General features: G+C 39.6%; 1 protein-coding gene across 3 annotated transcripts in view; it reads left to right on the top strand.

The window, feature by feature from the left end:
• The window catches only part of DNAJC27 (DnaJ heat shock protein family (Hsp40) member C27), a 28,803-nt gene that overhangs the window by 3,103 nt on the left and 10,796 nt on the right, over nt 1-14,904 (top strand). For all 3 annotated transcript variants that reach the window (XR_009209404.1, XM_032172402.2, XM_032172403.2), the window contains exons 2-5: nt 1,744-1,826; nt 5,874-5,943; nt 11,349-11,513; nt 12,154-12,276. Coding sequence is in view for 2 of the 3 variants with exons in the window: in XM_032172402.2 (XP_032028293.1) it covers nt 1,744-1,826; nt 5,874-5,943; nt 11,349-11,513; nt 12,154-12,276 (441 nt within the window). In the remaining variant the exon portion in view is untranslated. The remainder of the gene's footprint in view (nt 1-1,743; nt 1,827-5,873; nt 5,944-11,348; nt 11,514-12,153; nt 12,277-14,904) is intronic.

Genomic DNA, 14,904 nt, shown 5'->3' with positions numbered 1-14,904 from the left:
TTGATTCTGATAGAGAGGTAGAGTCACCCTTTGGCTCAATATTTGTAAGACCAAGCAAATCCTCCCTCCCAATTGGAAATGAGTAATCTATAGCCTCTGTCCTGGTCATATAAATTTATCTATGTACTCAAGCAATAAAATGATTGTTTAATTTAAAAAAAAATTTTTTTCGAGCTACCAAACTTTTCCCATTGGTATTGGGAAGGAAATATGGAGACATCAGTGGAACAGAGTAGAGTCCAGTAATAAACCCAAATACATAAGGAAATTCAGTTTACAACAAATGTAGTAAAATTATGGGAAAATAGAGACCATTTAGTAAATATTGTTGGAACAACTATCTACTATTTGAGAGTAGGTTGGATTCCTATTACAGTCCTTTCTCAAAAATAAATCTAGGCCGGACACGGTGGTTCACGCCTGTAATCTCAGCACTTTGGGAGACCGAGGCGGGCGGTTCACAAGGTCAGATCAAGACCATCCTGGCCAACATGGTGAAACCCCATCTCTACAAAAAAATAATAATAATAATAAATAAATAAATTCTAGATGGATAAAAGATTAAAGTGTAACTTTTTAAAAAACTTATTATTTTGCCTTAGTTGTAAAAGTAACACATACTTACTTTAAAGGATTTGGAAAATATAGGCTGATATACAGGTAAAGCATTTTAAAGTTAAAAATTAAGGAATGCCTTAGTAAATAATCATTGACTCAAACAGCAAATTAAAACAAATGACAAAGTAACTAGCAAGCAATGAAAAGGAGGGAATATTTGCATATCACAGACTATTGTGCAACCATAAAAAAGTGAGTAGAGCTATTTTAAAGTTAACTTGGGAACCATAATTTATTATTGTGAAGAGAGAAAAGCAAACTCTAGAAGTATGTACAATGCTCTATGAAGTGAGTACTTTTTACTGCAAGTAGGACAAACCCAATTCAATTGATTTAACAGGAAATTTTTTTTCTCTCTTTGAGACAGGGTCTCCCTCTGCCACCCAGGTTGGAGTGCAGTGGCACCATCGTGGCTCACTGCAGCCTCTCCTCCTAGGCTCAAAAAATAAATAAATAAATAAATAAATAATAAAAAGAACTAATCTAAAGATATTTGGAGATGTGGATCTGGTCTTGGCAGTGAGGTCAAGGCTAGGCAGATATTTTGGTGGTATCATAAGAATAGAAGACATCTTCAAAAGAAAAGAGCACAGGATTGAGAACTCAACTGAAAACATGCATATTTAGTAATAAGGGGAGAATTTAAAAATAATTTTTCTTAAAATCTTTTAATACTTGTTTCAGTTATTTTATAGTTTTGTCTTTTTTTTTTTTTTTTAGATAAGAGTTCACTCTTACCACCCAGGCTAGAGTGCAATGGCAGCAATCTCAGCTCACTGCAACCTCCGCCTCCCAGGTTTACTCAATTCTCCTGCCTCAGCCTCCTGAGTAGCTGGGATTACAGGTGCCTGCCACCATGCCCGGCTGATTTTTGTATTTTTGTAGAGACGGGGTTTCGCCATGTTGGCCAGGCTAATCTTGAACTCCTGACCTCAGGTGATCCGCCCGCCTTGGCCTCCAAAAGTGCTGAGATTACAGACGTGAGCCACCGTGCCCCGCCACTTTTGTCTTTTGAAAATACTTTTTCATAGTGATGAATAGAGGAACCATAATGAAGAAATATACTTATTCTGTATGTGTTCTCACTATATGTTTACTAAATGCCTGTATTTTTTACCTTTTTAGAGCTGTATTATAAAGCGATACTGTGAGAAAAGATTCGTGTCTAAATACCTGGCAACAATTGGAATTGACTATGGAGTCACAAAGTAAGTATATTGTTTCCCTGGGTTTGTAAGTTACACAGAAGTTCAGAACTTTCCAAAATGATCTATATTTGCATCAGTGCTCTTGTGTAGGTAATCTTGAAATGGAGACTTTGAAGGTAAGTTGGGAAAGATAGGAATAGTAGACCTTTACAGGTATCTAGTAATCATGTAATTCATTCAGCCCATGTATTGGTATTGAGCACATCCCATTCACCAGGCCTCATGTTAGGTGTAGGCTACAGCAATTAACATGTCAACACAAAGCCTAAATGGCAGGTGTAACTTTCCAGGAAACATGTTTTTATATTAGCAGGTCCTTCCAGCAGGTGTGTTTTTAGAGCATTTTGAAATATTCTCTCTAAAAAGTCTATAAATATTGTGTGGAATGTTTTCTACCAGACAACTTTTTTTGTTGGTTTATGATCTTCATAGCTATTAGAATCCAGCAAAAATGGGCCAGATGCAGTGGCTCACACCTGTAATCCCAGCACTTTGGGAGGCCAAGGTGGGCGGATCATGAGGTCAGGAGTTCAAGACCAGCCTGACCAACACAGTGAAACCCTGTCTCTAAGAAAAATGCCAGGTGTGGTGGCACATGCCTGTAGTCCCAGCTACTCAGGATGCTGAGGCAGGAGAATCACTTGAACCCGGGAGGCAGAGGTTGCAGTGAGCTGAGACCATGCCATTGCACTCCAGCCTGGGCGACAGTGAGACTTCATCCCAAAAAAAGAAAAAAACAATGAATTGGGAAAAGTAAAGTTGGGTCCAATTGGAGATTTATCTGGAGATGAGTCAGGAGGGGTTTGAGTTTGAAGAGTTGGATATAATTAGCAGGAAATAGCCATACAGTAGAACTGGGGTAGATAGCATACTCCCTAAACATGAAATTTCAGGCGTTCACTATCTTGGCCCCACTCTGGCCTTCCCCCTTTTGTCTTTTCCGTTACACACTTTACTTTCCATCCACACTGAACTGCTACCCTCAGACTTTCTACCTCAGCACCATTATCCAGCCTGTCCACTTGGAACACCCCTGCCAATTTCTCCAAGATACAAACATTCTCCTGTTCCCGTAAGGTCTTCTAAACATGCCCTTTATTGGTCAGGACTCTTTTTGGTTGCAAATGACAGAAATCCTAAAGTTCTCTGTGCTATTTATGGTACTTACCAAAAATTGCCTTGTATTGTTATTATTTGTATATGTGTAATGTCTTCTGCTAGATTATAAGCTCCCTGAAAATTTATTAGTGTAAATGTTCTCCAAGTGCCTGGCATAATGCTTATACCTAATAGGTACTCAACAAATATTTATTGTTAGGTAAGATAGATACATCTAAAGAGGAAGTTTGCCAGATTAGACTATGAGGGCAATATTTAAGAAGGTAGACTAAAGTTGTAACATATAGCTAGCAGAATGTTGATTAGGTGAAGAGTGGAGTCAAGTTCAGATATACCCTTCATGGCTTTTTTTTTTTTTTTTTTTTTTGAGACGGAGTCTTTCTCTGTCCCCCAGGCTGGAGTGCAGTGGCGCGATCTCGGCTCACTGCAAGCTCCGCCTCCTGGGTTCACGGCATTCTCCTGCCTCAGCCTCCCGAGTAGCTGGGACTACAGGCGCCCACCAACACACCCGGCTAATTTTTTGTATTTTTAGTAGAGACGGGGTTTCACCGTGTTAGCCAGGATGGTCTCGATCTCCTGACCTTGTGATCCGCCTGCCTCGGCCTCCCAAAGTGCTGGGATTACAGGTTTGAGCCACCGCGCCCGGCACCTTCATGGCTTTTTAAAGTGGCCCCAGTAAATGGTAAAGTAAAACTCAACAGTTCTGTGTAATGCTCTTATAGCACCATTTTTCAACTGACAGCAGCAGAGGGTATTTCTGCAAATTTTCTTTAAAGAATGAAAATTATAGCTCTTGGCAGTGAAATGTATGAAGCTCTTCATTTGAAATTCACATTTCTGGCTTGGCACAGTGGCTCATGCTTGTAATCCTAGCACTTTGGGAGGCCAAGGCAGGCAGATCACCTGAGGCCAGGAGTTTGAGACCAGCCTGGCCAACATGGTGAAACCCCGTCTCTACTAAAAATACAAAAATTAGCCAGACGTGGTGGCAGTTGCCTATAATCCCAACTACTTGGGAGACTGAGGTGGGAGAATCACTTGAACCCAGGAGGCAGAGGTTGCAGTGAGCCAAGATTACGCCACTGCACTCCAGCCTGGGCAACAGGGTGAGACTCCTTCTCAAAAATAAATAAAAATAAAAATGAAATTCACATTCTTTGGTTTTTTTTTTCCCTGAGACAGAGTTTCGCTCTTGTCGCTCAGGCTGGAGTGCAGTGGTGCGATCTTGGCTCACTGCAACCTCAGCTTGCTGCAACTTCTGCCTCCCAGGTTTAAGTGATTCTCCTGCCTCAGCCTCCCAAGTAGCTGGGATTACAGGCGCGTGTCACCACACCCAGCTAATTTTTGTATTCTTAGTAGAGACAGGGTTTCACCATGTTGGCCAGGCTGGTCTCAAACTCCTGACCTCGTGATCCGTCTGCCTTGGCCTCCCAAAGTGCTGGGATTACAGGTGTGAGCCACTGCATCCAGCCTGAAATTTACCTTTCTTTCTAGTTTTCTTTTCCTCTTTCCTGCTTGAAAGCATAGGATTTCATCAGTTATATAGTAGGACATCCTATTTAAGATAGTTTTGTTCTGAATTCATATAAGTAGCTAGTTTATTTATCTAAGATGTGAGAATTACCATATTATGCCAAAGGACCGTGGTATATTCAACAGACTATTTTGTTTCTGGCAGAAATTTTTTTGGAAGAGATGTTTGTCCCATGATGAGTCAGGAGGATATAATTGACAGAAACCTATTTCAAACCAACTTAAGCAAAATAAAAGAAAATGGATATTAATCAGTTCACATAATCTAGCAACAAGGATTCAGCTGGGCCTCAGAGATGGCTGGAATCATAGGGAATATAGATAGGTCATTTTACTATATCTCTCTCCCGCTCTACCTGTTGGCCTGGAATAACTTTTAAACATTCATCTTTGTGTTTTTCTTTAGTGTTTGAATTATTTCTTTTTCTTTTTTTTTTTTTTTTTTTGAGACGGAGTCTCACTCAGTCGCCCAGGTTGGAGTGCAGTGGTGTGATCTCGGCTCACCGCAAGCTCCACCTCCTGGGTTCATGCCATTCTCCTGCCTCAGCCTCCCGAGTAGCTGGGACTACAGGCGCCCACCACCACGCCTGGCTAATTTTTTAAATTTTTTTAGTAAGGACGGGGTTTCACCGTGTTAGCCAGGATGGTCTCGATCTCCTGACCTCGTGATCCACCCGTCGCGGCCTCCCATGGTGCTGGGATTACAGACGTGAGCCACCGCCCCCAGCCTAGTGTTTGAATTATTTCTAATGTTCCTTTATCATTTTCTAATGGTGATTTTTCATAAAAAAAAAAAGACTAGAAACAAATATGCTATGATGTTAACAGTAGTTAATCCTAATATGAATGGTTATTGTTTCCTCTTTGGTTTTATTCTTTATTTCCAAATATCTGAAAACAAATTCACTATTGCTCTTGCTCAAATAAAGATCACAAGAAAATTAAACAGACATCATTAATATACATCTTTGTTATTCTACTATGTGATAACCAAATATAACCAGTGGTAATTAAGCTGTCTCTTACTAAGTGAAATAAAACTTTTCATTTTCCTTCATCTTGCTCTTACTTATCCCAAATCAATTTTTCTTAATACCATAGTAATAGCTACCCTTTGTTGGTTGGGAGCTGTGGACCAAAGTTTCTAGAAGTGAAGGTGAAAGTAAAGTAATTGAGAATGCCTACTCCATGTGGGTTCAGTGTTCTTGGGATAAGAAGGCAGGATCATCTGTCAGGTTGCTGACTGCTATTGTAAAGATGATCTGGAATGAAGAAGAGGCACTAAGAAAGCTTCTTAAATTGCACACACATATCCTTTTGAAATTTATAAATGATATTAAGGTAAATGGAGAAACCATGACTTTCTTTCAGATTGTTTCCATTTGAACATTTCAGGGTACACGTCAGAGACAGAGAAATCAAAGTTAACATCTTTGATATGGCTGGACATCCCTTCTTCTATGAGGTAAGAAAGCCTTTTTGACAAAACCTATATCCAGTATTGTTGGTGGTTTGGGGAGAGATCCAGAATTATATGAAACAACCAATATTGATATCATGTGTAAAATTGCATAATTTTAGCTTGATCGTGGCTTTCCTTCAGAGCCTTAAGTTAATAGACACCTGTTCATCTTTTAGGTTATCCTGTTAAATAGCGGTAGGAAATTTCATTGCCAATATTTCAAACATTTCGATAAGACATTTTGACTTTCAGAGGACTTTTGCTTTTTACCTCATACTTTAGCCTAAAATGTGAAAAAAAAAAATAATTACATTTATGCTTGTACTTAAGAACTCAGTGATGTGACTTCTTTCACAGCAGGGTACTGGGGTGATGGTTCCTATTCATGCCTGGTCATCTGCATTCTTTCCAGAGAAGAAGCCAAAGCAACTACTTGATTTATTTTCATCTGCTTAACAGCTCTAAGTAATCCCCAAATGAATCTCATGACCATTCTCTTTTGTTTTTCCTTCCTTGGGCTTTTTCATTTTTCTTAAGGAGGTTTTTTGCTCTTTTCTGGTTTGGCCGTTTCACTTCTGCCTTTATCTTTATCATTTCCTTCTCTCTGCTTGCTTTAAGCTTATTTTGCTCTTTTTGTTTTAGATTCTTGAGGTGGGATCTTAGATTACTGATTTGAGACTTTTTCCTTTTTTAATAAATTCATTTAATGCTACATATTTCCCTCTCAGCACAGCTTTGTGTCCCACAAATTCTGAGATGCTGTATTTTCATTTTCATTCAGTTCAATGTATTTTTTTAATTTCCCTTGAGACTTTCTGTTTGATGCATGAGTTACTTAGAAGTGTGTTATTCAGGCCGGGCGCAGTAGCTCACGCCTGTAATCTCAGCACTTTGGGAGGCCAAGAAGGGTGGATCACCTGAGGTTAGGAATTCGAGACCAGCCTGGCCAACATGGCAAAACCCGTTCTCTACTAAAAACACAAAAATCAGCCGGGTGTGGTGGCTCATCCCTGTAATTCCAGCTTCTCAGGAGGCTGAGGCAGGAGAATCGTTTGAACAGGCGGAGGTTGCAGGGATCCAAAATCGCGCCACTTCACTCCAGCCCGGGTGAAAGAGTGAAACTCTATCTCAGAAAAGAGAGTGTGTTATTCAAAAACAAACAAAAAAACACAAAAAAACAAAAGAAAAAAGTATGTTGTTTAGTTTCCAAGTGTTAGGAGATTTTCCTGTTAATCCTTCTGTTACTGATTTCTAGTTTGATTCCATTGTGATCAGAGGCTGCCTCAGTGATGATGGCTGCTGACTGATGAGGGTGGTGGTTGATGTGGCAGTTTCTTAAAATAAGACAACAATAAAGTTTGCCACATTGATTGACTCTTCCTTTCATGAAAGATTTCTCTGTACCATGCAATGCTATTTGACAGCATTTTCACCCACATGAGAACTTCATTCAAAATTGGAATCAATTCAGTTAAACTCTGCTGCTGCTTTATCAACTAAGTTTATGTAATATTCTAAATTATTGGTTGTCATTTCAACATTGTTCATAGCATCTTCACTAGGAGTAGATTCCATCTCAAGAAACCACTTTCTTTGCTCATTGATATGAAGCAACTCCTTATTTATTTTTTATCGTGAGACTGCAGTAATTCAGTCACATCTTCAGGCCCTACTTCTAATTCTAGTTCTCTTCCTATTTCCACCACATCTGCAGTTACTTCCTCCACTGATGTCTTGAACTCCCCCAGAGTTATCTGTAAGGGTTGGAATCAACTTCCAAACTCTTGTTAAGGTTGATACTTTGACCTCTCCCCTGAATCACGAATGTTCTTAATGGCATCTAGAATGGTGAATGCTTTCTACAAGGTTTTCAATTTGTTTTGCCTGATCACTATGGCAGCTGTAGCCTTGCAAAATGTATTTTTTAAACAGTAAGACTTCAAAATCAAAATTATTCCTTGATCCATGGGTTGCAGAATGGATGTTGTGTTAGCAGGCACAACAAAAACAGCTTTAATCTCCTTGTACATCTCCATCAGAACTCTTGGGTAACTAGGTGCATTGTGAATGAGCAGTAATATTTTGAAAGGAATCTTTTTTTCTGAGTAGTAGATCTCAATAGTGGGCTTAAAATACTCAGTAAACTATGCTTAAACAGATGTGCTGTCATCCAGACCTTGCTGTTCCATTTATAGAGCACAGGCAGAGTAGATTTAGCATAATTCTTAAGGGCCCTAGGATTTTCATTATGGCAAATGAGCATCAGCTCATATAGCCTGTAACAGCTCTGTTACCCGTAACAAGAGAGTCAGCTTGTCCTTTGAAGCTTTTGAAGCCAGGCATTGACTTTTCCTCTCTAGCCTTGAAAGTCCTAGATATCATCTTCTTCTATTAGATCTATCTATTCCAAGGCTGTTTCATCTACATTGAAAATCTATTGCTTTGATTAGCCACCTTCATCAATGATCTTAGCTAGATATTTTGAATAACTTGCAGCACTACATCAGCACGTGCTGCTTCATGTTGCCCTTTTATGTTACGAAGATGGCTTCTTTCCTTAAACCTCATGAACCAACAACTGCTAGCTTCCAATTTTTCCTCTGCAGCTTCCTCATCTCTCTCAGCCTTCATGGAAATGAAGGGAGTTAGAGACTTGCTGTGCATTAGGTTTTGGCTTAAGAGAAGGTTGTGGCTGGTTTGGACTTCTATCCAGACCACTAACGCTTTCTCCATATCAGCAATATGCTGTCTCACTTTCTTATCATTCATGTGTTCACTAGAGTAGCACTTTTAATTTCATTCAAGAAGTTTTCCTTTGCATTCATAACTTGGCTAGCTGTTTGGTACAAAGGGCCCAGCTTTTAGCCTATCTGTTTTCGAAATGCCTTCCTCACTAAGCTTAATCATTTAAAGGTTTTGATTTTAAATGAGAGATACATGACTCTTCCTTTTACTTGAACACTTAGAGGCCGTTGTATTGTTATTAATTGGCCTACTTTCAATATTGTTTTGTCTCAGGGAATAGGAAGGCCCAAGGAGAGATGGGGCAACAGCCATTTGGTGGAACAGTCAGAATATAGACAACATTTATTAAGTTTGCTGTCTTAAATGACCTTATATGTTCATGGTACCCCAAAACACTTAAAATAGTAACATATCACTGATCACAGATCATCATAACAGACATAATAATGATGAAAAGTTTGAAGTATTATAAGTGTTACCAAAATGTGACACACACATAAAGTGAACACACACTGTGGAAAAATGGCACCGATAGACTTGCTTGACTTAAGGTTGCCACAAATCTTCACTTTGTAAAAAAACACGACATGTACATACTGTGCAATAAAGTGAGGTGTGCCTGTGTGCCTTACATAGGTGCAATAAAGTGAGGTGTGCTTGTATCTGCTAGGCCCTGTGGGTGCACAAGGGAGGATACATGAAGATGCATGTCTTCACATTTCTTCTAGTGTAGGAGGGAAGACAGCTGGATATGCTACTAACTGTAAAACTGGGCAGGAAGTGATAGCACTATGAAAGTACAAAACAGTATGGTACTCCAGGGTACGTAGAGATTACATTCTGTTTTGCAGGAGTAGGGGGCTGGATGGTGAGAAATGGAACAGAGAAAGCTGCATAAAAGATACAGCATTATAGCTAGGGCTTGAACGATTAAAGATAAAGAGGTTATCTGTTTCCAGATGGAGTTAGGAAGGCATGGGGCAGGTTTGGGGAATGAGGGATTCCCTAGTTTGAAGGTCAGATGCTAGTGGGAGGATAAGACTGGGAAGGTTGATGGAGGACTGATCAGAAACTTTTAACATCATTTGAGAAAGTTGGAACTTTGGAGAATAGTTTAAGAAGGAAGAAGTTGAAGGGTTTCCTGTGTGCATATTGAATTTGAGATTCCAACAGGACATTCAGCTGGAGGAATCTGGTGCTAATTAGAAATGCAGGTCTGGAACCTCAGAGGAGAGGGCTCATCTTGGAGATTCTCACAGTTGAAACTGTTCAAGTGGTTGATGTTGCTGATTTGGGAGGAAGGATTCAAAAAGAAAGGAAGAGGGCACAGGACAGGATTTGGGGGATTTTGGTGGTAAGCTGGAGTGGGAGCAAGAGAGAGAAGAGGAGCTGGTGAAAGAGAATTTAAGAGCCTAGGCAATGTGATGTATGGGAGCCAAGGCAGCGAGAGTTTTAGAAAAGAAGAGAGAGCCCATGGTTAACTGCTGTAGAAGGGCCAAGGACCATGAGTACTGAGGGAAAGGACTGGTGGGCTTCATCATCTTCAGTTCTTTCTGATTTTGTTGGTTTTAACTTTAGGGGATAGCTTCTTAGGTTTCTGTAAACAAATAGGAGCACTTAATATCCTTGGTCCAGATATCTGCCTATGCCCAGAAACCCTACCTGATGTGTATAACATGTTTTCATTTCTTACTACATAGCCTGTGTGGGTCTGAGTACATTTGGGAATTTTGTGAAAAGAACATATAATATCTGGCCTCTGTCAGGGTTCTTTCTGGAACTTTGTCCCGGAAACCCCATCTGTCAATGCTGCTCCTTAACTTCTCTCTGGCCCTAATGTTTTGAGTATGCCCATGTTTCATGCTGCCTCTTCCCACATTTGGAATGAAGCCCAGAGAATGGATGCAAGGAAGGAAGGGGAACGTGTTAAACAGATATTGTTTTTCAGGCACCATGCTAAGTACTTTGCCTGCATTATCTCATTTAACCGTCATAATAACCCTGTGAAGTAAGTAGTATTATCCCCATTTTACAGATGAGGAAACTGAGACGCAGAGAGGTTAAGTGACTTGCCCAAGATCACACAACTAGTAAGTAAGTGTGAACCCAGATCTGTGTGACTCCAGAGCCTGTGCTCTTTTCCATTGTATTACACTGAGGCTCTGAGTTTGGAGTTCTAAAGTTGGTGTGCAGACCCGAGAGTCAGGGAAGCTCTGCCTAGCACCCTGGGGGAAGCCAGCTTTGGGATGTGATTTATAAATGGCTGTACCCATTGCTGACACTTGTGTCATTTTTGCCTTAAGTACTTTTGAATTGCTCACTCACCTTCCTAATTCTTCCTAAGAAGAACTTTATATAATTGATGTTCTTTTAAGGTCTACTAATAATTAAAGACTGATTGCCTCTAGGAAGTAGAACTGGAGGTGGGACGGGGTGGGGCAGGAGGCTGTTGTTTTCCATTGTAAGTCCTTCTATGCTAATACATTTTTAGAATGACATTACTTTGATTCTATAAAAAACCCTCTAAAGACCAGTAGAAACAGATACAATAGCAAACACTAAGAATACACAACAGAACACACTTTGCTAGGTTAATGACTGTGAGATATAGTCTTATAACATCACAAAAACTACGTTTTGTGTATCTGTCCTTTTATTTGAAGGTTCGAAATGAGTTTTACAAGGACACACAGGGTGTGATACTGGTCTATGATGTTGGGCAGAAAGACTCCTTTGATGCCCTTGATGCGTGGCTGGCAGAAATGAAGCAAGAGCTTGGACCTCATGGAAACATGGAAAATATTATATTTGTAGTTTGTGCCAACAAGGTAACCCCTGTAGAAATGGTGTGTTCAGGTTTCTAGGGAAAGAGTGGAGCTTTGAGTGTTGGGAAACAAAAAAAAAAAGAAAAATTTCTTATTGTGTAATATGGAAATCAATAACCTTTCAAAACATAATGTCCCTAAGACAAAAACAAAACAACACAGCAGCCTAAAACCTGCTATATCAAAATTTGAATACATTTGTTTTTCTAGTGCCATACGTGGGGAGCGATGTTGGTGACTGAGTGGGAGCAATGGGTCCTAATAATCACACTCTGACCTGACTGGAGTAGGGGCATTAATTAGGTGATGTGGACTATGGAAAGGTGTGAAAAGCGGACTGTGGCCCCAAGGGTATGGCAGATGTCATGAAGCCAACTTTCACAGAACTGAGTAACAGCTGTTTTCCCAAGGGATCAGGTGGGACATTGCAGCAGCAGGCACTAGTCCTATTGCCATAGAATATCAGTCTACATTCAATATTAGGTTTTGTTTCTGTCCCTTTGGTCCTGGTAATTTTACACACTAGTGCAGGCATTTACTAAGAATAGCTTTGCCTTAGTAAAGGATTGACAGAGACCCTCACTGGGTCCATTCTAGTAGGACAAAGTTGTAATCTCTCTGCCCCCAACCCCTTCTATTTCAGATTGATTGTACCAAACATCGCTGTGTAGATGAAAGTGAAGGACGTCTTTGGGCTGAAAGCAAAGGGTTCCTGTACTTTGAAACTTCAGCACAAACTGGAGAAGGCATTAATGAGATGTTCCAGGTAAGCTAGCATTTTGTTGTTTTAAGGTTTGTGTCAAGGCCACTGTGCCAATTTTCAGTTTAAATTATAGGAAGCAAAAAAGTAATAGGAATTTCTCATTAGAATAAGCTCTTTTCAAAGAATCTAGTGAGATAGAAAGAGAGAAAGGGGGAGAGAAAGGAAGAGAGAATGAGAATTAGTGATCTGACTGCTGTCTATTTTAGATGAGACTTAGCTGATTACCAGAATTACCTGAGGAAATTCTTAAAATACATACTTCTAGGCTCCAGACCTACTGGAAGCTTATGTTGCGATGGAGCCCAGGAATTTATATTTTGAAAAAGCTCTCTCTCCAGGCGATTCTGAAGACCATCAAGTTTAACAAAAGTTATTATACACTGCTTAAGCAGGACAGAGATTTTCATCAAAGCTACCTTTGGCTAATGGTATTACATTTATATGCGTAATCAAGTAGAAGCATCACTGTGGCAAAATTGCCTTGCCACAGCTAGTATAATCCTATATTGTAGCCCACAGGGGTGCAGTTAGAGAATAGGAGACTCTCAGTATAGACTCTAGCCAGTCACACATAAAAATAAGGCCTCGCCAATCAAGCAGGAAATAGAGGGAGGCGCTCACATCACAACCTGAACAGATGGCCACTTTAAAAAAACCTACTCATCTTGAGTAATTTTAAGGGAAATAGGCTACTTAAAACAATAACTTATAAAGTCAGCCCTTAATTGTAGATAAATTTGGAAGTAAGTGGTAGCATGAATAATGTAGTTTTATTCTTATGAATATATCTGATATTTTGGGAATTTTTAGCATTTCAAATAATGTAGTTACACTATAAAGAGTTGTTCTTAATTATTGAGTGGGATTGTACTTAATCTTTTATGCTGAATTTCCTTCTCACAAGATGTCACTCCTCCTACTAGAAGACAGATTTCTTCCTTGGCTGACAGGCTGAATTAAGCAAAAGTATTTTCTATTTCAAGATCAAATAAAGTTGATGCTGGTTTGCCATGCTTTCTATTCTTTTGAGTACTTGGAGCTATGTGACTTTGTACCTGTATGTGTACAATAATGATACCTAACCATTTGAATAGTACTTCACCATTCTGGGGAAGTTTACACATTTCATCTCATGGAGACTTATAACAACAATGTGTGGCAAGTATTGTTATCATTTCATATATGAGAGCATCTAAGGGTAGTAAAATGATTTGTCCAAGGAACATACTTGTTAGAAATGAAATTTTTTTCAGCACTTTAAAGATGCTGGTCCATTCTCTTCTGGCCTCCATTGTGTCTCATGAGATGTTAGCACTCATTCTGACTCTTATTAATCTCTGTACCTAATGTGCCCTTTTTTCCCCCGGCTGCTTTCAAGAGTTTCTCTTTTCTTTGGTTTTCAGCAGTTAGAATATGATGTGCTAAGATGTGATTCTCTTCATTTTTATTCTATTTAGGATTTACTGAGTTTCTAAGATTGGTAGGTAGGTGTTTTTCATCAAATTTGGGAAGTTTTCTGTTTTGTTTTTGTTTTACTGTTATTTCTTCAGATTTTTTTTGGCCACATTCTGGCTCTTGTTACCTTCCTGGCCTCCAGTTACATGTATATTAGACCATTTGATTTTGTCCCAGAGTCCCTGAGGCTATATTTATTTTTCTTCCATTTTTTTCTGCATTTTTCAGATTGCATAGTCTCTGTTGATTTGACTTCACCACTGACAATCTACTGTTAAACTCACTGAGGGAAGTTTTCAGCTCTAGAATTTGCATTTGGTTCCTAGTATAGTTCTCAGTTCTCTATTAGATTCTCTGTCTGCTCACTCATTAAGAGTATATTTTCCTTTAATTCTTTGAATGTATTTTTCTTTACCTCTTTGAAATATTTATAATAGCTGTTTTACAGTCTTCATCTGCTAAGTCCAACATTTGAACCATCTTGGGTTCAGTTTCTATTTACTACTTTTTTTCCTGACTGTGGATCACATTTACATGTTTCTTTGTATCAGTAGTGGTTTTTGATTGAACACCAGACCTTGTGGATAACACATTGTAGAGACTCTAGATTCTTTTATCTTCCTCAGAGGACTGTTGATTCTTTTTTTTTTTTTTTTTTCTTTTTTTGAGACGGAATCTGGCTCTGTTGCCCAGGCTGGAGTGCAGTGGCGCGATCTCGGCTCACGGCAAGCTCTGCCTCCTGGGTTCACGCCATTCTCCTGCCTCAGCCTCCTGAGTAGCTGGGATTACAGGCGCCCGCCACCATGCCCAGCTAATTTTTTGTAGTTTTAGTAGAGACGGGGTTTCACCAAGTTAGCCAGGATGGTCTCGATCTCCTGACCTCGTGATCCGCCCGCCTCGGCCTCCCAAAGTGCTGGGATTACAGGCGTGAGCCACCGCGCCCAACCTGACTATTGATTCTTGATTGAAGAATGTTTAGTGTTGATTTTTGATTCCTCAGGAGGCAGTTTAATTATTGGCAAATTACAATGAACTTGTGTTGGCTTGTTTTTTTGCCTTAATAGCAAGGATTTGAAGGAAGCTCAAAGTGTTTCCCAAGCCCTTCTAATTTGGCAGGACCCAGCTTCCAAATTCTGTCTCTTTTGCAGATCTTGTCAGCTCTTGGTTTTAGGTTTT

The sequence above is a fragment of the Hylobates moloch genome, unplaced genomic scaffold, assembly GCF_009828535.3.
Source record: "Hylobates moloch isolate HMO894 unplaced genomic scaffold, HMol_V3 SCAFFOLD_13, whole genome shotgun sequence".
In the NCBI taxonomy this organism is placed as follows: domain Eukaryota; kingdom Metazoa; phylum Chordata; class Mammalia; order Primates; family Hylobatidae; genus Hylobates; species Hylobates moloch.
Note: the sequence above shows the minus strand (reverse complement) of the source record. Positions and strands in the feature narration are given on the sequence as shown.